The sequence below is a fragment of the Molothrus ater genome, chromosome 1 (assembly GCF_012460135.2).
Source record: "Molothrus ater isolate BHLD 08-10-18 breed brown headed cowbird chromosome 1, BPBGC_Mater_1.1, whole genome shotgun sequence".
Classification (NCBI taxonomy): Eukaryota; Metazoa; Chordata; class Aves; order Passeriformes; family Icteridae; genus Molothrus; species Molothrus ater.
In genome coordinates, this window is record NC_050478.2 from 101,563,567 (window position 1) to 101,586,952 (window position 23,386).

At 43.7% G+C, this 23,386-nt stretch overlaps 1 protein-coding gene across 1 annotated transcript in view; it reads left to right on the forward strand.

Moving 5' to 3' along the window:
- The first annotated feature begins 532 nt into the window (after positions 1 to 532).
- Positions 533 to 23,386, forward strand: part of APCDD1 (APC down-regulated 1) — a 28,148-nt gene continuing 5,294 nt past the window's right edge. The window contains exons 1-4 of the mRNA XM_036407055.2: positions 533 to 879; positions 10,235 to 10,418; positions 11,947 to 12,478; positions 22,089 to 22,410. Of these exons, the coding sequence (XP_036262948.1) occupies positions 822 to 879; positions 10,235 to 10,418; positions 11,947 to 12,478; positions 22,089 to 22,410 (1,096 nt within the window). The 5' untranslated portion in view covers positions 533 to 821. The remainder of the gene's footprint in view (positions 880 to 10,234; positions 10,419 to 11,946; positions 12,479 to 22,088; positions 22,411 to 23,386) is intronic.

Genomic DNA, 23,386 nt, shown 5'->3' on the forward strand with positions numbered 1-23,386 from the left:
CTGACAAGCATTTTTAGCTTATAAAACGCCTGATTTACACGGAAAGCAGTAACTACACAGAGGTTTCCTTTTGAAGAGAGGACGCACACCAACTTTCTTTCTCTCCAGCTTACGGTCGCGAAGGCGAAGTCGCGCTTCGCACCCCCAGGGAAGAAAGATTCCGGCCGGCCCCGGGAGCCGCAGCCCAGCCGACACCTCCGCGCCCGCAGCCGCGGGAGGACGGAGCAGCCGCTGCGCTCTCTCCCTCGGGATCCCCAGCCCGCCACGTGCACATCCCAGCCGATGGCAAAGCCCCGAGGCGCCCGGTGCCCACACAGCGCGGCGTCCGCTCCGTGCCGCCCCCGCCCCTGCGGATCCGCCCGGCGGGTCCCGAGCGCCCCTTCCCCCGCCGTGGGAGCGCTGTCCGGCCGCTGCCGCCAGCCCAGCGGCGGGGCCGCCCCCTCCCCGCCCCGGGAGGAGTCCCCACCTCCCGACCACTCCTCCTCCTCCTGCTGGAAGGGGAAATATGAAGCGGAGCCGTCGCCGCGCTGCGCGGAGACGAGCTGGGACGCGGCAGCGGCGGCGCGGGCATCCTCGGGCACCGAGCGGCGGCGGCCGAGCCGGAGCCCTGCCGGGTCGGCGGCGTGCGGGGCGGGAGCCCTGAGGAGCCGCAGCGGCGGCGGCGGTCCCGGAGGGTGCCCGTGTCCCCCGGGCCCGCCAGCCGCCTGCCCCCCAGCGCCGGGCCGTGGGCTGCCCGCGGCGGCGCTGAGGCGCGGGCGGCGCGGCGGGAGTGGCGGCGGCCGGAGCGCAGGAGCGGGCGAGGAGCGCTGCGAGCCGCGGAGATGTCCGCCCCGTACGGCAGCCTGATGCGGTACCTGTTCCCAGCCCTGCTGCTGCACGGTGAGTGCGCTGCCGGCGGGGCTCGGCCCGCGGGTGCCCCCAAAGCGGCTGGGGTGCGGGGGGCCCAGAGCCGCTCTGGGGGCGCAGAGGGGCGCGGGTGGGTGCGCTCTCCCGTGGTGCCCGCGGGCGCTGGGTCCCGCCTGCCCGGGGCGGAGGGTGGGAAGCGAGCAGCCCCCGCTGGCTCTGCCTGACCCCCCTGTTAGTGGAACCCCTGCGCAGCACGCGTGGGACGGCACCGCCGAAAGCGCCCCGGCTGATTGCGTTGCAGCCTGGGACTCCTTGGATGGAGCAGTTGGTCCGGGCACCTCACACAAAGTTTCTTTACTCACCTCCGGCAAGAGCTGGCGCTGCCGAACTCCGGCGCGTTTGGCCGAGACGCCCTGCGGGGCCCGCGTTCTTCCTCTTATCGGGAAGCGTTTTTTGGCTTGGAGAAGTTACCTGGGAAGGCTTCGGTAGCAAAGTGTGCCAGCACCGGATCTTTTGAGCACCTAAAATTGTTTTGCTGCAGAGCACAAAAATTCTCGGTGTTATTACACACAGTCCTGCTTTGACAGCCTCTCAGTTTAACCCTGGACTGACATCTCTCTGAAACTACACAGCAGGCAAAATTTTAGTGAGAAAAGTCAGCGTATTTAAACTTGAAAGTTTATCTTGTAAATTCATTTTTAGGCCTTTAAACAGATAACCGATCTTTTCAGAAAGCCAGTGTTCTTCAAGAGAAACTTCTGAAAAGAAGGCAGTTTAATGAGCTGCTTAGGTATGTCTAACATTTGGCAGCCAGATTTGAAAAATCTGGGTATGATATCCTTCTGAAAGTGCGACTCAAGCTACTCGGTTACAGCATCATTTTGGAGAGTGTTCCTAATTCTGAAGTCCTTTGTAGCATCCAGCCTCCATCAGTTAAATTTCTTAGGACCCCAAGCTTAGTCGTAAAAAGAGGAATTTTTTAACTGTTAAAATGCAGGTGACCTACATGGATTCAGTGGGAGATCTGTGAGCTGGGGTTAAGGATTTCAAAGCTATTCCTGGGGTTGATTTTGTGAAGCAGGGATTGTCTATCTCTGTGTTTGTACAAGTGCTAAGCACACACTGTGGTATTTAATAAATAATAAAGAGCATGGGCTTCTGATGGTATATTTTGTTTAGAGAAAGAAAGAGTAGGAGTCTCTGATCCCCAGGAGGGGGTTTATACTCTTCTCACAGCTCAGCTATGAGATCCAGAGAGCGTAGAAACACGTTTAGCTGAGCCAGACCCGACAGGACGCCAGAGGTGTTCTTTAAACTCTGTGATCTGAGATGTAAAAGTTGAAATGGAAGACTTGAAGTTAGAGGGTAAAGAGAGGAGGTGTAATTGCAGGGTTGGACTCCCTGGCTCATCTGCTTGGAATTACAGAGCAGAGCTGAATGCTGGCTGGAGCAGGAAACAAATCAGGGCCAGTGATCAGATCAAAACAGCAGCTGCCAAAAGAGGATGATGAAGAAAAGTCATCCATTTCTTCCATCTGCAGTTATATTTCACCAAATAACATAAACCAAAGTTCTTGTAGAAAGATACAACTCACTGCCTTGTATATGAAGACAAGTACCTTGGTAATGTAGCAGTCCACAGTTTGGATCAGAGTTTGGAAACTACTGCCCTCTTACAAACTTGAAAATTATATCAGTGGCACTGAAATATAGCCCATGGAAATGTCTTTACCCTGTTGGCTTTAACTTGGTCTAGAGCTTTTCCATCCATGCCATAAAGTCAGTAGAAGCATCCTTTGATCCACAGCTATCCCAAATTGCTAATGTTTAAGAATAACCAGGAATCCCAGGGGATTGCACTGCTAAGCCTCTTTGCAGCGTGCAGCATTTCCTTTCTAGATTTCTATTGCATATGGCAATTCAAGGGTTAAAAGTGAGTGAGTGTGGGTGGGTGGTTGAGGCTTTTTAAGGCTTAAAGCTTTGTGACAGAAGTTAAAATGTCCTGTAAGGCTGGAGCTTCTGCTTTCATTACATTAAGAAATGCCTGCTTTAACGTCACTGAGTTGAAATTCGGAAAAACTAGTTTTCATTAATCAAAATAAAACCTGTACATGTACAGTGTCACAAAAAAAAACCCAAAAAAACAGGTTTGCAGCTGGAAGTTGTCCATTATCACTGTTTTCTTTGCTTAGACAAAAAGCCACAGAAGTTTCAGATGTCAAACACTAAGATCATTCAAGTCCAAAAAACCTGAATAATAAAAGCTACGTTCAAGTGGATTTAAAACAAATTTGGCTAATTTATTTTGTAAACATAACCTTTTCTTTTTATAAATACAGATGCTTAAAAAAAAGCTCTAGTATATTTCTGATTATGCTACTGTTAGAGTAATGAGTTAGAAACTTTAAAACAATTAGTCAATAACATCATGGAAATGGTACTAATAAAGACGATGAAAACAAGACTGATAGACTTTTTAGAGCAAAACTTCTTATGCTTTTAAAAGTTCTCTGGCAGTGTTGCTTAAATTAGTTATATAGTAGTGTTTTATTTCAAAACTTTTTCAGGAAAATAATAAGTAAATGCATCAGGAGATTCCATAGCCATAGAATGAACATATATTGTGCTCTGTGCTGGAGACATATGTGATCTGTTTCCTCAGTTAAATAATGCATTTCAAAATCTGGAAGACAATAAAAAGATGGGAAGACACAGTGCTTCGTGTAAGAGTTGGAGAATTTGCAGGGAGAGTTAGAAGATGGACCAAATTTTATTCACACGTTTGTCAGAGTAAATTCCATTGCACTCATTTTTTTACCTTGACTGTGGGCTAACACAGTGGTAAAATGTTGATGTCATCAACAGAGAGGACAACTTTTTTGTGCTCTGTAGGGTGTCTGTTGAAAGTAGGCTGGCACACAATGGGGCCCAAAAGTGCCTCAACCACACTGGAGGCAAATACCTTCAGCTAGCCAAGGCAAGGGTAGGATTTCATTAGTGAGGTGACTATTTAGGGCTGATAGAGGGCAGGACTATCTGTAGTGAGTTTGTTTAGCACTGTCTTCACTTGGACACAAGTGCCAGGGAAGTTGGGGGCAGTTCTGCATGAATAAACCCCAGTGCCAAGGTGTGGGTACAGGACGGAGCAGATGCTCTGACAGAGGGCAGATGTTTCTTGCAAAGAGGGCAAGACCAAACTACCATTGATACTGAACTGCATAGACATCCCAGCACTGCACCCATTCCTGTCAGGGGCAGAGTTCCCACTGCCCTGAAGGAAGATGGGCTTTAACCCTTCATGGTTTCATAAAGAAACCCTCACTCTGGGCAGTGCCATTTCACCTTGCACACATAGCAGCACCCATCCCAATTAAGAACTTCAGCTAAGCAGAGGTTATGGGCTGTGTAACTGCTGGTCTCTGACCTCTTCCAAGAGAGGGCATTGAATGAGGACCAAGCTATAGGGTAACAGGGGACCTCCATGCTGGGCCTGTCAGCTTTGAGGGGGTTTCTTTTTAGCTGTCCCATGTAGACATACTTTGGATCCCTCCTCAGGATCTTCCATGTTCTGAAGCATTCATTTTTCCTCTCTTCAAAAGCTGCACTTGGAAACTCTGTGTGCACAAGAGAGGCAACAGATACATGTGAAAGGAAGTCATTGTCCTGTCTGCTTCCCTGGCCATAAAACCCGGCTTTCCTTTCCCAACCCTTTTGTTTGTCGTAGCTAATTTGGGCCCCAGTCTTGCGAGGACTCTTTGAAGTTTCAAGTGCAGGGAAAACACTGGTAAACACAGCTCGTGGCTTGGTAACAGGACATTATATTCTCCATGGCAATTATGTAAGCTTGCACTGGAGGTAAAAGCCTGTCATAGGCATTATCTGACACTATCCCACATCAAGAAAAAGCATGATCCAAATGTCTATTTATTTAATTGTGCAGGGCAACTGCCCAGATAAGGAGAGCTATAAAGTTAATCCAGCCAATTATTCTTTATCTGTTGTAAGGTTTTTCCAGTTTCAGACAAGTTCTAACTTGAAAAAAGGTTGCTGCAGGAGTAAAGCACGAATGTTAAAATATTTCTGTCAGAGATTAAGCCATCGCTTCTTTTGAACTTATGCTATCACTCGAGGTTGTTTTACTTCATAATAAAATTTTGTTCTTCTGTATTTACATCACTAGAAATTAGGAAAAAAAAAGTTAAGTGGTTCCTGCTGAGCAATCCCAGTCTAAAGCCAGGTTTGAATCCTACTTTGAGGTAACATGTCTCCAACGATTTAGCAAAGGATGAACCTGCAGAACACCTGGTAGCTTTCAGACTGGTTTAAAGCGCTACACTTGGACATGCTCGAAGCTGTGGTTTAGATTCTGGTAGAGACGTTCATTAAAGTGATAAAATCTAAACAGTTTAAGATTATTTGCCTTGTCCTTTAGCAGTCTGGCATAGCTCTGAACAGAATTTGGCCAGGGTGTTGAGGCACAAATTAAATTTAAACTATCTGTGTTCAAGCACAACTCTACGTATTATCTTTGTTGCAGTTGTACAGTATTTGCATGCTATTTTTCAGAAAACCAAAACATTCATTCTAGCAGCTTGCAGTTTTTTCAGAAATGTTGGCAGAGAGCTTTGTCATAACCATTTTTGAATCACGTTTGGGTAATGGGCTGCCAACAGATTGCCCTTTTAAGATCTGTATTTTACTTGCAGCTATGTGCAGAAATCTTTGAAGAACTTGAAAGTAACCTATCTTCCCTTAACAATTATTTTTATCTTGAATGGTTGTTCCCACATCAGATACAGGTTTATAGGTCAACATGAGAGCCTGAAGCCCTCTGTGTGGTGTGGTACATGCTCCTATCCACGTCTTACTGGCGTGGCAGTGGTACAGGCCTCCACTTTCCCACTCAGATGGATGTTGGATCCTGTGAAGTGTGATCTGAGATCACAGGCCCTCAAAGAACTGTGTGATCTCTGAGGGTCTGGGCAGGGATCCCCAGTGAGCTGTAGCACCTCTCATGCTATATTCAGTTAGTTTCATGCTAAAGCTGTGTCACTGCTAGGGCTTGATTTTGAAAGGGAAGCTGGATATCAGCTCATCATAACATGCTTTTGTTTTGCCACCTGGTATTTCAGGCAGATTCTGGAATTTTCCTTTCCCTTTTGGACTTGCTCCTTTGTGAAAACAAATGCTATGGGGTGGGAATACAATCATACCAATCTCTGGTTTGGTGTAGCTAAAGTGAGAGCCAACCAGAGGCCTCACAAAATTATTGTTATTGGTCTCATGCAAAGATTTTGTTTGTTTGTTGTTTGTTTGTTTGAATTCTGTCACACTTTTGAGTAGTAACATGGTGGGTGGATTTTGGGTTTATATTTTTTAACAAGTGGGTAATATTCCTTCATAACACACAAAAATTCAAACAGTCAGAGAGTCTGAAATATTTTCAGTTGAGTCTGAGATAGTCATGGAGATACTGAAACCTACCATCTGTCAGTGCTATAGAGAATAGCAGACTTGGATCTCTCTGAATGAAATAATGGCTCCAACTATGTTGCAACTGCATCTACTATCCAAAGTGGGCTTCTAAAGAGTCATGAAATTCTTTTCCCAGTTTTGTGAATGCATGTTTTAACCTTGAGCCTTTCCAGCAATGTCTCATTTAACATGGCCAAATGGATCTTTTAAAATAAGTGAATCATCCCTGCAGTTCCTCAGTTTTGCAGAACACCTCGTGTGCACTGCCAAGGGTGGAGCAGGGGGCACTGCACTGCCTCTGAGCACCTGCTGTGAGGAAAAACACAGAAGATGGTGTTTGATTTACTGCTCTGTGTGGGGAGCATATCACTGGTCTCAGTGTTTGACCTGCAGATGGTACAAGAGGAGGTTACATCTCCTTTGTGTGGCAGTTGTATCTACAGGCATATGTCAGTAACTACGAAAGTGTTGAAATTACCTCTTTGTAAGGAAGAAGTTTGCACTAAATTGAGTAGTTACTTGCTCCAGCAAGGAAAACCTAGGTAGTCCCATTGCTGTCTCTTAATTTTATTCTGTATTTCATATTCTGATATTCTGGTCCTGTGATGGCATTTAGCATTACTGAGAGCAGCCCCAAGGACAAAGACTTGGACGTGTTGGTTGATGAGAAGCTCAATATGTGCACTCGGAGCCCAGAAAGCCAAACATCCCAGGCTGCATCCAAAGCAGAGTGGGCAGCAGGGCAAGGCAGGGGATTCTGTCCCTCTGCTCTGGGAGATCCCACTTCAAGTACTGTGTCCAGTTCTGGGGTCCCCAGCATAAGAAGTACATGGGCATGCTGGAACAAGTCCAAAGGAGGCCACGAAGATACTCCGAGGGCTGGAGCACCTCTCCTGTGGCAACAGGCTGATAGAGCTGGGGTTGTTCAGCCTGCAGAAGAGAAGGCTCTGGGGAAACCTTAGAGCACCTTCCAGAACCTAAAGAGATCCTGCAAGAGAGCTGGAGAGGGACTTTTTACAGAGACATGTAGTGATAGGACAAGGGGAACAGCTTTAAACTGAAAGATGGCAGGTTTAGATTAGATCTAAATCCAATTCTTTCTTTGTTTAGGAAGAAAGTCTTTACTGTGAGGGTGATGACGCAGTGAAACAAGTTGCCTAGCAAAGTTGTGGATGCCTCATCCCTGGAAGTGTTCAAGGCCAGGCTGGATATGGCCTTGACCAGTCTGGTCCTGCAGAAGATGTCCCTGCCCATAGTCAGGGGGAAGTGGAACTGGTTAATTTTTAATGTCTCTTCCAGCCCAAACCATTCTATGTGTGTGTTTTCTACATCTCTCCCTGTGTCTCTGCAGCCTTCATTATGTTCTCATGCCTCTCTTGATTACCTGAATTTGTTCTTGCCTTCGTTTGTCACAGTTGGATGGATAGAGTCCCAAACAAATACCCTCTTTCCTCTAGGCCTGTCGATGCAAATCTCCCTTCCATTCCCTAGCTGCAGTTTATCACTTGCAAGTTGCAGACAGAACTACATTCATGTGACATGGAGAGCTGAGATACAATTACTCTGAGCTATATCAAAGAAGACACTGTATAATACCGCATAAAGTTTGACTCCTTTTCAAAAACTTCTTTTCATCATTTCCTTCAGGGAATAATTGGAAATGTCTGATGTGGTTATTGCGTTTTTTTCTTTGATATGTGCACATGCAAGATGGTGTCCTCCTAAAGAAGGATTTTTGCTTGAAGAAATTAAATCCCCAAGTATGTCTAAATGAATAAATCATTTCTAAATGCATCTGTATTCATGAATCATATGACATGAACTAGGCAAAATACAGCTGCATAAAAGCAAGTGGTACAATAAATATGCATTGAAAATAGCTAGTTGAAAAATTTCAAAACCTTCTTCTGATGGCAAATTTCAAATGTTTAACAACTTCAAAAGGAAATGTGAATTTTCAAAGTCTTTTTTCAGTGTGAGATAATTTGTCTGCAGGAGACACCATGTTGCAAGATAGCACTGGTGGCTACAACCTCTGCCATGTACCTTGCATGGACATGAAGCACAGACCCAACCTAGTCAATCCTGCCTGTCCAAAGATGTAGTCACTTCAAGCAGAGCATCACCCTGTCATGGCTCTACCATTTCTGGCTGCAGAGTGGGGGAGTTGTTTGGTGCTAGCGTGAGTGACTCTGCTCAGCAATGTAGAAATACCTGAGAAATCTCTGACTTCCAGAAAGGGAGAAATACTGATCCCCTGAAAATCAGGCTTCTGTAAGGGCATCTCATTCAGTGTGCTCAAATATCAAAGCATCCCTAGTATTTATTACCTTATAGAAAGCAAGGCCATAAATTCTCATTCACACTGAAGAATTGTTTGTAACCTGCAACATAACAAAGCTATCAGATTTTCCAGAAAAGATTTTGTGAGGTTGTATTCATTAATCTCATTAAATCCTGGCCTTGTTCAATGGTGAGCACTGTTTAGGTTAAGGTATTTATTGTATTCTTTCTGATCATTTTTTACCCTGTCTCCTGGACAAGTCTTTGCTTCTGTTTAGTTGAGGAATGGCTGATTTTAAATGGTTGACATGTATTTATAATTTTGGCAATGCCATTTTCCCAGGTGCTACCCAAGTTTCTTCCAGAAGATCTAAGACCTAGCCAACATAATGAATCACCTTTTTTTTTCCCTTTTTTTTTCTTTTTTTTCTTTTTTTTTCTTTTTTTTTTTTTTTTTTTTTTTTTAATAGGAAATGAGAAAGACTTAAGAAAGTGTCTACCTAACACCAGACACGTGCCCAAATATCAGATGGGGCCTGGGGCATAAAGCATAGGATCCTGTACTGGGTGGTTCCCACTGGTGATCCCCAACAGCCCCATTTCTTATCCAGGTCAGGAGAAGGCAGCAGAAAATATAGGGATGAATCCCAGACCCTGGCCCTGGAAGCATCTTACAGTGAGACATCCCTTTCCTGAGATAGCTGCCCCAAATTCCCAGGCACTCAAACAGCCCCTTCAACCCACCCCTTATCCATTTTGTAGCCCTCTGGTGCTCAAATTCCTTCTGGCAATGTAATACAGTTTCCAACACGTTATGTAAGGTTTATGTTTGTCACCTTTTAACCCCTAGATGTGGGATTTTCTTTTGATCCGTATTTTCCAAAATATCTAAGAGCAGGCTGTGTCTAAAAGAGTAAAGGCACATTCCTTTTGAAGCTATGTATTCATTTTGTTCAATTAATATTGTGTAGAGAGCATGCTGGTAGATGTTGTATGTATACATTACTAGAAACCAAAATTACTGTGTGCTGGAGATAAAGTTAGCTTTTGAAATTCCTTTTCCCCTTTAAAATAAAAATAGAAGGATCTGCCTTTAATTGACCACCTCAGTCATCACAGAGGCTTCCTGTGTGCAGAGGCTTTGCTTTTAATATCTGTTTTCCCTTGACTTTAAAGAGTAGTCTTTATTTGCAAGTTTATTATAGAAGCGTTCAAATTAGAGGAGGGCTGAAACCGCAAAGTTTGTGTCCGGATCTGGATGCAACTTTCTGAAAGTTTGAAAGTCTAGGTTTTTGATTGTCCTGACCAGAGATTACAGAGGTGTCTATAAAGATCAGTTTCAGAGCCACATCTCCTGGGTGTGGAAACACAGCACTTCAGTTCAAGTTCTTTTCCTCAGTTTATTTCACAAATTTATTTAATGGATTATGAGTGGTGTGACAGAAAGGAAGAGCTTCCCATTATTTTTTCTGTTTGTTTTCATATGAGAAAATAAATGTAAACAGTATTTTCCCAGACACATAACAATATGAATAAGTGTCATTCAACTCAAGATGGTCACAATGTCCTTTATCACATTGAAGCCCTACTCAGCAGGGTCTCATGATGTAATTTACACTTTCTGTCACAGGGCTGGGAGAAGGTTCTGCTCTTCTGCACCCAGACAGCAGGACCTACCCTAGGTCCTTGGAGAAGAGTGCCTGGAGGGCTTTCAAGGAGTCACAGTGCCATCATATGCTGAAACACCTTCACAATGGAGCCCGCATCACCGTACAGATGCCTCCCAATATTGAGGGCCACTGGGTCTCTACTGGGTAAGGAAAGATAAAACAAGATGCTTGGGATGGGGAAGAGAAGATGGTAAAAAAGCAGAGAGGGAGGGATGAATATTCCCACTTTCAACAGAAATATTTTCTTTAATATGGTGATGCTCTAAATTCCAGATGCTCTCTATATGTTTATGCATAAAAGGAGAAGGAGCAGCATTATGAACATTAAAATAGCGTGCCATAAAGCTGTCTTGATGAATCAATTTATTGTCTGGATTTTAAACAGCATGCTGTGAAATATCTTTAAATCTCTCTGAATTGGAAGGAGCCTACCAAGATGCCAAAATGGATGCTCATTCAAACATAACATTGTACTATATTTGTCTCCATGCATTAGATCCATTGAATGGGTCCTTGTTTTCAGAGCTTGGGTCTAGCACAACTTTTATTAGCAAAAGAAATTAAGAAGCTGTATTTCACTAGTTCTGTTGCTCTTTATACCTGGTGACTTGTGTTTCAGAGAGCTGTTTTGCTTTCTCAGCAGGCAATATTCACAAGCTCATTGGAAGTGACTTGTAGTAGGAAAGACTGGGGTTTTTTTTAACAGAAAGGAGTGTATTTCAGGATGAGAGGAAATGGTCCCAAGTTACACCAGGGGAGGTTTAGATTAGATATTAAGAAAAATTTCTTCACTGTAAGAGTGGTCAGGCATTGCCCAGGGAAGTGGTAGAGTTAACATCTCTGGAAGTATTTAAAAGTGTTCAAAAGACGTGTGGATGTGGCCCTTGGGGTGTGACTTGGTGGTGAACATTGTGGTGCTGGGTTAATGGCTGGACTCAATGGCTGGACTCAAAGGTCTTTTCCAACCTTAACAATTCTACAGTTCTGTTTATATTAAGCAGAGTAGAGGTGACAAGGGGAACAAGTTTGAAGGCACAGAAGGGCTTCCTAGAGGAAGTGGAATTTAACTGCCATTTACACTTCCAGAAAAAATAAGGGGCAGGAGGGAAGTTTTGCATTAACAATCAGAAGTTTGCATTAACTTCCACCCCTGTTGAATTTTTGAGTGGAAAAGCTCAGGATATGATCCTGCATATCCATAGCAGACCAGAGATCGTGGAGTTACACAGAGAAACTTCCAGAGCAGCTTATAAGCCAGTTCTTTTTGCTGTTCCCTGGACATATGACATTTCACTTTCTGATGTTATCAGTCATTCTGCTAAATCTACCGTGCAAATGAGAGCAATAGATGTTAATAAGCTGCTACTATTTTCAACAAAGAATTGAGTCACATGGTGGTCCCTAGACAAAAGGCAAAAGCAAAACACAATTCAAAGTATTTAAGCCTACAAGATAAAGCCTTTCGATATGATCACCATGAAGCAGTGTATTAATAGCAGCAGGGGCAATTGTTGGATAATTGGCAGGCCACAGATGCCTAGTTCCTCTTTACTCCTATTCCTGCTGGAGGGTTTTAAGCACCCAGGTGTCTCTGTGGACCCAGGTGGGTCATGTTGCCCATGATGTGCCACCTTGCTAAAATTTTGTTTCCACACTTTCTTTCCTCCCACAGCTGTGAAGTTAGAGCGGGCCCAGAGTTCATCACAAGGTCTTACAGGTTCTACCACAACAACACCTTCAAGGCCTATCAGTTCTACTACGGAGGCAATCGCTGCACCAACCCCATCTACACCTTAGTCATACGAGGCAAAATTCGCCTCCGGCAGGCGTCCTGGATCATCCGCGGCGGCACCGAGGCCGACTATCAGCTCCGCAGCGTGCAGATCATATGCCACAACGAAGCAGTAGCCAAAAAATTAAGTGAGTTGGTGAACCAGACGTGTCCTGGATTTATCCCAGGAGATAGTCCCTGGGAGCAGGATGTGAGCTATGATTTGCTGAGAGAAGAGAACGGCTGTGAATGCACCAAAGCTCTGAATTTTGCCATGCACGAGCTCCAGCTGATCCGTGTGGAGAAGCAGTACCTGCACCTCAATGTAGACCACCTTGTGGAGGAGCTATTCCTCGGAGACATTCACACTGATGCTACTCAGAGGAGGTTCTATCGGCCCTCTAGTTACCAGCCTCCTCTTCAAAATGCCAAGGTACGTGTCTGGGGGTTTGCATATATCCTCTTTTTAAGACATTGCTGATGAAGCCCAAATCACTCAGTTCTTCTGATGTAACCTAAAATCTACATGTGCTTCTAATACAGGGGGTTGATTAGAGCCATAATTAACAGAAGATAACAGAACTTACTTTGTGAGAACAGTAACTTTGCTGTGGTTTATGTGACTGCAAATATGCAAAAAAAGTGATCTCATGAAGTAAACTCAGTAAAGGCCACTCTGAAGACAGAATCAGAGACTTGTAGCCAGAAGTGGGAGTGGTTGGCTGGGGCCATGGTTGTAGGTTAGCAGCTGAGAGGGAGGTTTCATATAGAACTGAGACAGCAGAAGAGGAACAGGCATCAGTGGATACTTCTATGGCTGTGGGGTGGACCAGAGAGAGAGGAAATCAAATACGAATATCAGCATATGGAAGTTGGGTGATCCATAACCTGAAGAGGAGACAAGGAAATTGGAAGGTAAACACATGGAAGGGGCAGCATGAAGGGAAAAAAACCTGAAAGACTGCACAGGCCATGGATCCAGACGTAGGCGCACACATTAATGAAATGAAAAACAGGTGAATTTTGAATGGGGCTCTAATTCCATTTGATAATTCAGTTTTCAAAGGGGCCCCAAAGTGCCCTCAGCTTCATCAGGAATTTACCAACCCATAGTGCGCTAAATAAAACTCAAACAGGAAGCACAGACCCTGATGGCCTGTAGCAGGAAGGCTGTTATAGATCTTTCCTGGTGACATTTCAAAGGCAGGCAGCAATTGGAACCACATTGCCAGGTGCTACTGCCACCAGTGTGCTCCAGCTGGGCATTGCCACAGCATCACTTCCAGCTAATGGGTTGCACCATTTTTAATCATCTCACCACAAATGGTTCAAAAATCGGTTACAGCTTATCAGCAATAGCAGGAAACACAGCATTGTGTGGTCTGCCTTTAATTGCTTTGTAGCTGGCTTAGGGATCATTTTAATCCACAGTCAACTGTTTTGCTTTATGAAAACCTTTATGAAAACTGTGGTAATTTCTGTCATCATTATGCTGTCTTCAAGTTACCAAGGACAAATTTGAGTTTTCTTTTTAAACTTACCTTCCCAAAATAGAGAGTTTCAGCACCAGAAGATGTACCACAGCACAATCTTCTGCAAAATTTTGGTTTTCTTTAATTATCGACATCAACTTTCACTTTACTGATTTGGGTGTGAGGGTTCTTTGCTAGATCTCTTCCTTGCAGGTACCTGTAGATAGAAATTACCAGACACCAGCTATATTGTATCTGTTCTAGAAAACATTGTAGATCTTTTTCCAACCTCTTGAAACAGAGACAAAATCTTTATTTAAATCACTGTAGCTGAGTATTTTTTCTGGTCTAATTTAAGTGTCTTATTCTGGGTTGGTATATAAGACAGCAAATGCCTACATTTCCACCTTGTAGTAATTTCATTACAGTCAGAACAGTCAGATGTACTTTCAGACAGCTTTAGAAAATTAAGATTGTTGTCCAGGCCTGCTGTAATTGTAGGTAATGATTTTCCTGCCTGTGTGTTCTGCTACCGTAGCATCCCTTTTTCACTCTAAAATATAGTGTCTCTAAAATACAATGTTCAAATTTAAGGGACCAAATTCTGCATAAGAAAGGTGTGTTTCTTGAGACAGGTTAGCTAAGAGGAGCCGGGCCTGCTGGTACTAGGCTTTCAGCAGGATATAAATAGCAATACCATAAAAAATGAACCTTTGCTTCAGCTGCCATGAAAGATTCCAGGATGTGGGTTTGTTGGTTTGCACCTAAGCATGAAGATCCCTATACCAACAGGTTCTCAACAGTCACTCTGACCTACTGTTTGCCAAACGCAGGAAGAATAGTAACAGAAGTGCTTTTTCCCCTTTTTTTTCTGAAAGTCCAGGCAAACATACCATTGAAAGGTTATAACCCTTCCTTTTTGAACTCGTTTCCTTTTTTAATTGTTGCTCCACTGGGACCCAGCTGAAAATGAGTTTAAATGCTAAATTGAGTTTAAAACTACAAGTCACAGACTCCTCTGGAAACTGGACACCATGAATAAATAGAAACATTAAATCAACTTGTTTTTTTAAGGTTTCTACAGTCATACCAAGAGGTTGGGGAGGCCAGGAAATTGCTTCTGAAGTGAAATAGGTGTATTGTGTGGAATCTTTCATTTAAGGCTTTTTTCATTTCCTTTTTATTTATTTATATTTTAGACTCATAAAGGCCTGCCTAAAATAAGTTAAGAGGATTCACATTTTGAGTTAAATTTATAGTTAAGCCTCTATATAGAAGAAAGTTCCACCCAGCCCAAGAGTTTACACAGCCTGTAAGTTGGATGTGGTAGCCACATACATTACTTATGTGGTTGAAATGAACGGTAATTAAAAACAAATGATTGCTGGATATGTTAGGAATGCCAAAGCCACATGATCAGGACTTTAAACAAATAGAATTGGACCTTTTCCAAATTCCTGCAGCGATTTCACCACGGGATGGTAAATCAAAAGGGCTGTCCAAAAGCCAGACAGCTTTATGCTGAGCTGCAAATCTGAATAAATTCACAGATTACTGTATCTCAAGTGTTCCTACAGAATCAGGGAGCTTATAAAAACATATAATATGTCATCTCTTAAGGCTTTACGAATTCTCTTAGATAAGAACATACCTTAAACAAATTCCTCCTATAAAATATGTGGAAGTTCTTGAGTGCAGATGATGAATAGGTCACTATATAGATTTATCTTGGCTGTTTTCTGACCCGGCTCAGGGTACTAGTTAGGACTGGCTGATGAATGGAGATGAAGATCTTTGATGTCTCTTGACATTGCAAGTTTATCGAGTGATTCAGGCTAGCACACATGGAGCTTCTTCAGCCAGTGTGAGAGAGCACATGGCTGGGAAGGGCAGGATGGGGGAACTGCTTGGCCATCATCACATGTGTTACACAAAATGTTCCCAATTGTGTGACTGTGTTCACAGGGGTCTTGGGATGAGGGAAGAGACGAGGATTTGACTCTATGTTTCAGAAGGCTTGATTTATTATTTTATGATATATATTATATTAAAACTATACTGAAAGAATAGAAGAAAGGATTTCATCAGAAGGCTAGCTAAGAATAGAAAAAGAAAGAGTGATAACAAAGGCTTGTGTCTCGGACTCTCTGTCTGAGCCAGCTCACTGTGATTGGCCATTAATTAGAAACAACTAACATGGGCCAATCACAGATCCACCTGTTGCATTCCACAGCAGCAGATAATCATTTTTTACATTTTGTTCCTGAGGCTTCTCAGCTTCTCAGGAGGAAAAATCCTAAGGAAAAGATTTTTCATAAAAGATGTCTGTGACACAATTGGGACAACATCAAGGACCAACATCAACCTGCCTGGTTAGTTGTAATATCACAAAAGTATACAGGGACTTGTAGCATGAAGGAAGGCTTGAATGCAGTATTCATTCTCTGTGCAGGACAGAAAATATCTTCAGAAATGTCTGCTCTAAACTACAGAAAATGTGTATAATAGCAGTACTGGGAGACTTATTTCACATGTAATTGCCTCAGCAATATTGCTTTGTAAACAAAGAACTCCTTGTGCTATTTTATCATGTGACAGAGTAACTGGAAATATCAGAGCAGGGCTGTGATGACCGGTCACTCTGATTAGATCATTACTTAGGAATAAGGCTGACATGGCCTGGAACATCACAAGAAACCTAAAAAGCGCTCTAGGATAACCTTCACTCTTTGTCATGCTCAATCAGTTGCTGGGCACACTCTTTTTGTAAGATGTTTTCCCTTTAAAATGTGACTAATGAATCATTTCCTATTACAACTTTATTTACCTCTGGGACCTGACTTCCAGCAGCACCTGGAATTTGCAGCTGATACAAATTCAATGTATGGAGAAAGACTGGTACTTGGGCTTTCCTTTAGCCAGGAAAGAGCAAAGTGTGCAAGGTTTTCTATGCTTTTCAAAAATTTGAGTCTTCATCTCTTTGAAACACAATGACTTCATCTCTAGGGGAATGCTATGTACTTGTGAAGCTCCCAGGGAAATGCAATCATAAATTAATAAATAGATGTTAAGCATGGGAAGTGCCTCAGAGAAATGCACAAAACTCAACCAAAAAGTACAATTTTGGCAGACAAAACTCCTTTGTTTGTCTGAGTAGTGCCACTAGACTTCTAGATTAAGGCAACACTTGAAGTGTGCCTTTTGTCCATTTTTACTTGAAAAGGGCTCTTGGTTAGGAAAATTATGAGGGGAAGCAAGGTAGGAATATTCAGAAGAATGCTCAAGTGGATTAATTCCAGGTTTATGAACAACAACAGTGTGTATGGTGCCGAGAGATGAGGAAGCAAGCAGCTTTTAGCTGAGGGTGGCCCTTGCCATGCACGGCAGCGCTGTCGGCTGTGGCCCTGCACCTTTGAAGGTGCCACATCTGCACTGAGCACTGTCTGCTCTGCAGCTGCAGTAAAAGCCTGTCACAATCAAATGCAGCACCAGGGATAAAAATTTACTATTTAGCCTAGCCCAGGCCTCCAGGTCAACTCAGCATATGTATGTAAACTACAGACACATTCCTTTGGCATCTAAGCACAGTGGCTGCATCTTTTGTAAAAGGGCAGGGAAGACTCAGTGGTAATATTGCATGGTTTAGAGGGCTAGATAGGATGCTTTTTAAGGGCATAATAAACACATAAGGCAGCTTTATTTGGGAATACTTTATTCTTGAAAATGGACATTCAAGCTGTCCCTTCGGGTTTTCCAGGAATTTTTTTTGTTAATACTTCATAAAACATTCATGTCACCATAATTTAGTATCACTTTATGGGACAGATGACATGCAAGCACACTCATCTGAGAAGTCTGGTTTTTTCTTTGTTCTTGTCTTTTGCCCACACTAAAGTCATTTATACCAGAAAAGAACAACCAGAAGACTTTTGCATTTCATATTGGTGTTGTTTATTTCAGTTTTATGCAGGGTTGTGCAACAGAATCAACATCATAGATCAGACAGTTGTGTAATGGTAGTGCCTTGAGATTCCTTCACTATCTTTCCCTTCATAAGAGCAGTTAATAAAAACCATTCCTCAATATCTTAGAATACATGGTACGCATTTGCAGATAAATCTGAGCATATCTCCACCCTCCTTCCTGCTTGCAGCACCTCTGTTCCCTACCAAAAGAAATATCCATCTGACAACTCTGCAAAGGAGTTACCGCTCTCTCCAGCATTTTACTTGCCTCAAGATTTTTAATTAAAGTTTTAAATCTTCGTTTTTCTTCATTCCATTTGGCAGGCTGAGTTATAACTGTGTCAGCCGTGCTTGTCAACTCCCCAGAGCCAGGCTAATGCACATTAGTCAACTCAGCTTCATATGAGGTCATGCAAAGCCTGCAAATTATCACTTTTGTACTGGAGAGAATTTGTGGTCGTTTTTTAAAGTGTTGTCTTGGTCTGCAGTTATCTACAGTGGTGGAGGAGAGAGCCTGATACTATCCTGAGCAATTCATAAATGTGTCCTTCCTGTGGACTTGGCTCCTTGGCAGTGTGAAGCAAAGCCATCCAGCTTTTTTTGTTGAGCTGGAAGCATTTCCTTGAATTGATGTTCTCCCAAGAATTTCCATTTATACTCATCCTGGGAGCACTAGTTACTAACACTAACACCTGGTACTGTGTTTCCTTGGTTGGTGAGGTTTAAAGCATCCTGACCAGGCATGATTCATTCCAGACCCACCAAGTCCTGCCTGTGACACGTGGTATTCAGGAGATGTGCAAGGCCATAGCTGAGTGTGGCTTTTCTTTCCCCTCTTTTTCAGCACTTCCCCTCATGGTAATACGTGCATTCACGTGGCAGGGGTTTCTTACCCCAGCTTTTGTGGCTGTTGGCTCCTACAACATCCCAGGATTCTGGTTAGCTCTGTACTGTACACACAGTTCAAGCCTGAGCCTGTGCCTGAGGAAATCCAATGCCTCGTCTCTCATCTCATGTCTCCCTGCAAAAAGGATATGCTGGGTACAACATGACAGACCCAGTCACACACTATGTGGCATAGCCAGTGTCAGATAATTAGTCTTAGGCAGCCATAGAATTCCACAGAACTTAAGAGAAAATTAAATTGTGCTGGGAGTGTTTATGTTTCTGACTATGCATAGCAATTGGGGAAAAGATGAAGGAACCTCATCTTTGTTTGCTTTTTTTAATTGGAATCCCCCTTGCTTGGCTTCCAGAGCTCTCTGTCCTTATTACCACTTCAGGCTGAGACAGCAGGAGAGCGATAAGAAAAAATGTTGGTGGGAATTTTTAGATCCTAAGCTATTTTCTCCCCAGCTACAAGAACTGAGTTTTCAGCCAGAGATTCAAACTTGTTTTGGCACACATGGCTTTGTGGATTAGTTCAGAAATTGGCTTTAAAGAAACACCTGGAAGGATGAGGAATGTTGTCACTATGGCTTTGGCACTGCAGAGCTGCAAGGTGTCACCCATCATGGGAAGGAATCTCCCAGCTATTTTAGGGCCCAGTCTTTCTAGCAAGGCCCCAGTATTAAAAATACTGCACTGTGCACCTAAGATAATCAAAACGTAGAACCGATGTTCATCCTGTCCCCTGCTTGTTTTATTGCTTTTTAGTTTATGTCATGCCCCAATGAGCTTTTTACTAGAGAGTTCTTAATCCTGTTTGGACTCAAACGTCCTTTGTCTCTGTTCCCTGTTTTCTTTGAATGCCTGTTTTTAGAAAATAATCTTTCCCTGAAACACATGGAAAGGGAGTGATTTGCAAAGCCTCGGATAGTGTAATTAAGAGCCAAGTGCAGCTGACCCAAAAAAGCAAGAGCAAAATATACAGTCAATTGTTAAACATAAATTACTCCATAATTAAGCCAAATTGCCTCATAACAGAACTAGCTTTTTCCCTTGCCCATTACTTGGGCAAAAAATTATACTGAGGGAGTTTATACATGGCCTATTCTTCCACTAAGAAGTTTATAACATTGTGAAAGATAGTATGACAGCAAAAAAGGCTTATGTGGGCTTAGATTCAAATGCTGGTCTCAAGAAAGCAATGGATTCAGAGTACATCCAGCAAGGGGCTGGAGCCAGCTGGTGTCTCACAGCTGCTTCCTCCCTCGCCACCCCAACCTCTCCCTACTGCAATCACGGTCCGATGCAAAATGTTTCTGGTTACCTCAGCCCCTTCATTTGGGCACAGTCAGTGACTACAAGGCCATCAGGTGGGACATTCCTTAGCAGCCCAGCTGGCCAGACCCTCACAGCTGGGGCAAAGCCTTCACAATTAGAAGGGCTGCACAGAGCTACAGTAGTTCAGGACCACAGTCGTCAAAGAGCTGGGTGAACTACAGACAAGTAGCAGAGATTTAACAGGGACCTTCCTAGGGTTTGCCAAAGGAGTCACCTCTGCTCACAGTGTAATGGTGGCCAGTAGGGGACCAAAAAAGAAAACAGGCTGAGTTGTTGTTTGGTTTTCTTCAGATTTTGAACAAGGGCAACAGGAATCACTGGTTCCCAGGTTAAATTGCCTTGACTCACAAACTGGTTTTGGAGGATCAACTCCTGGGAGGAAAATGTGAATGTAAACCAAACCAATATCCTGCTCTGCCAGGGTGTCCTCTGGGAGATGATAGAAGCTTTCAAATTCACTTCAGAAGAGAAGGGACTGTAGCAGAAATTCTCTCCTGCTATTGATAGATTTAACTTATATAAGTTATTTTTAGTTTTATAGCACTGTCTTTTTCCTGCTTTCTGGCTTCACTTTATGTGAGTGGGACAATCACAGCCATAAAGTTACTGTCATCAGGGCCCTTAATGTGTCAGGGAACAGTGCAGCCAGTCTGCCCCATGGCAGGATGGAAATGTGTGGTTAAAAGGCACTGGCATCTTCATCTCCAGAAAAAAAACACATTATTCCTATTACAATTGAAAGATACTTTTTGTGGATATATCTGTACTAACTTCACCAGTTGCAGTTAAATTGCTCAATTAAATGTTCTTTGTATTTCACTAAGGTACTGACGGACCTCAACCTGCTTGCAGAATTTAGGTGAAAAAAACATATCTTAAAATTTGGTAACAAGCTCCACAGTGGGAAAGGACTATATCCACTTTAAGAGCATGTCAGCACATGTGGTCTCCAGAAGGCCATGTGTTTAGGGGTGGAAAGACCCTCAGGAGGTCACCAAGTCCAACCTCCTTCCTCCTCAGAGCAGGGCTGTTGGCCAGCAGTGGTTCAGATCAACCAACACAGGTCCTGTACTTTCATCTCTCAAGGACTCTCCTCGATCCTTCCTAGAGAGAGGGAGGTACACTGGCAGGTTACTCACATCCACCACATTCAAGCTGTGAGGTGTTTTCCTGAGGTGTGTTACAAGCTAAAGCTCAACATGCAGCCATCTGGGAGATTTACAGAAATATTTCTTCTATGTTCACCTTTCCAGTCCTCTTTTCTGAGGCCTCTCTGAGCACCCTCTGTAACATAAATGCTCATATTCACTGCTCTTACTTTAAAGTCCACATAAGCTGCTATGAAGTCAGCATTTCTCCATTCACTGCCTTCAACTCTGGCCCACTTCAGAAGTGACATTCACACAATCTTCATTAGTGCCCTGAATTCCTCCAATAAAATGACTGTAGGTAGCTTCAGAGAATCAACTTACAACACCCACAATATATGTCTTTTACACATATTAAACAGGGTTTATATTTGCCCCATCCCAGACCAGATAGTCATCCAAAGACTTTTCAGCAATGGTGAAATCAATGAAATGGCTGCTGTTCTAGAATAATGGTCTATGCAAAGTAACTATAAATGGTGTTGCTCAGAAGGTGGAAGCCTTAGCCTGAAATTTCTCCACTCCTGCCACAGACTTGGAGCCTCCATGCCCCTCCTAAGACACCCCAGGTACTCACATTTGGGGCCAGGGGCTACTTGGCTGCTTGAGGCTGCTGCATGGCCCACAGTGGCGAGCCACCCTGGAGCTTAGCATGTACCAATGGACCCTGTTCCAGCTGGAGAGGGCCATAAAGATTTCACCATGTCCAGCAGCAACCAGCCACATCACACACTTCCCAAACTTGTGTTAGGGCTCAGCAAAGCTGAAAGAGTTTAAAAAGCACTGGTTACTACTCTCCCAAGGTGCCATCCAAAAAGAAAGAAGTCTTTATAACACTCATGTTTATCTACAGTACTTAAAGTTAACAACTTAAAGACAGTTAAATAAGAGTTCAGCAAATGTATTGATTTCTGACACAAGCATTGCAAAATCCCTATCATAGTAAATTACCATCTGCCAGCTTTTTGTATGATTTGAAGGATAAAGTCAGCCTTTTCTAGATCCTGAACTAAAATGTTAATTTCAGATAAATGTAGACAAGAGAATTCATTTCTTACATGCCCCTCTGCTGTGCAGTCTTACGAATACAAAACCAAATAGTACAACTAGCAAGATCAATGCATTCCTTAAAATGTGGAGCTGGTGTCACGTCAGCATGAAGTGGCTGGCCTGATGCATTGCCCTGTATCCCAGGTGATGCCTACTGAGGGTTCCTCTCTGCTTTGTTTCAGAACCACGACCACAAGTGCATCGCCTGCAGGATCATCTACCGCTCGGACGAGCACCACCCGCCCATCCTGCCCCCCAAGGCGGACCTGACCATCGGGCTGCACGGAGAGTGGGTGAGCCAGCGCTGCGAGGTGCGGCCGGAGGTGCTCTTCCTCACTCGGCACTTCATCTTCCATGACAACAACAACACCTGGGAGGGCCACTACTACCACTACTCTGACCCCATCTGCAAGCACCCCACCTTCACCATCTATGCCAAGGGACGCTACAGCCGCGGAGTCCACTCATCCAAAGTCATGGGTGGCACGGAGTTTGTGTTCAAAGGTAGAGTAGCTTGAGGGAGGTAGTTATGGACCAGAGCAGTTTGCTCATAATGATTTGGTTGCTGATGATTTCATTCTGGGATTTAGAAGTTCATAATTTCTTGGGAAGTTTGCAGACATTGTGTCAATGCCCAGCCAAACTATACAGCTGCATGGCATTTCACACCACTAAAGCAATACTCATTTGAGGAGGAGGTCCTTAAGTACACACAAGAAAATAAGAGTCCACATTACTTAATGATCTTGAAGGCCAGTGGCCAGATGTCAAGCCTCTAAGAGAAGTGGTTAGATCTGTGTCCTAGTGCTCCTTCCGTAGAGAGAAAAAAGCAACTTCAGAAGGCATTTCAGATCTGGAGTGGTATAAATAATTTTCTGTGGAAGACAAATGCAGCAGCATGCATCTTTTCATGTGCTCCCAAGGGGCCCTCAGGCAAATAAGGGTGTCCCTAAAGACAGCTCTGATTAAAGATGCCAGAGCAAAGACAAAATGTATCCAACCGAAACCCATCGGGTACTTTGGAAAGCAGCTCTCAGTGGTGATGCCGCCCATGACTGGGAAGCTTTCTTGTGCAAACAGCCCCATGGAACCCTGCTTAAAAAGAGCTCAAGGGCCTGAGCCACTCACACAGACATCTCCAAAACACAACATCCCACCATGGCACCAGCCCCAGCAGAGCCTCTGGTAGTCTCAAGCCCTCTGTAGGCTCTTCTCCTTATTTCAGTTACCACATTAGAAGTGTAAAGCGTCGTGCATGGGTCTAATTTAGAAAAGTATCCAGCTAGAAGGAATAATTTATTTATCTGAGATTTTATGTAGGAGGTGGGAGATACCCTTGTCAGAACTTTGGCTCTTTAGAGCTGCATGTGCAGCATGTCCCAGCTCAGCTCCTGGCATCAAATCCAGTTTGCATTTTTGGTTTATGTTGTGCCAATGTACCTTACAGATCAAGGTCACTAATTTGGCTTAGGTAAAACTT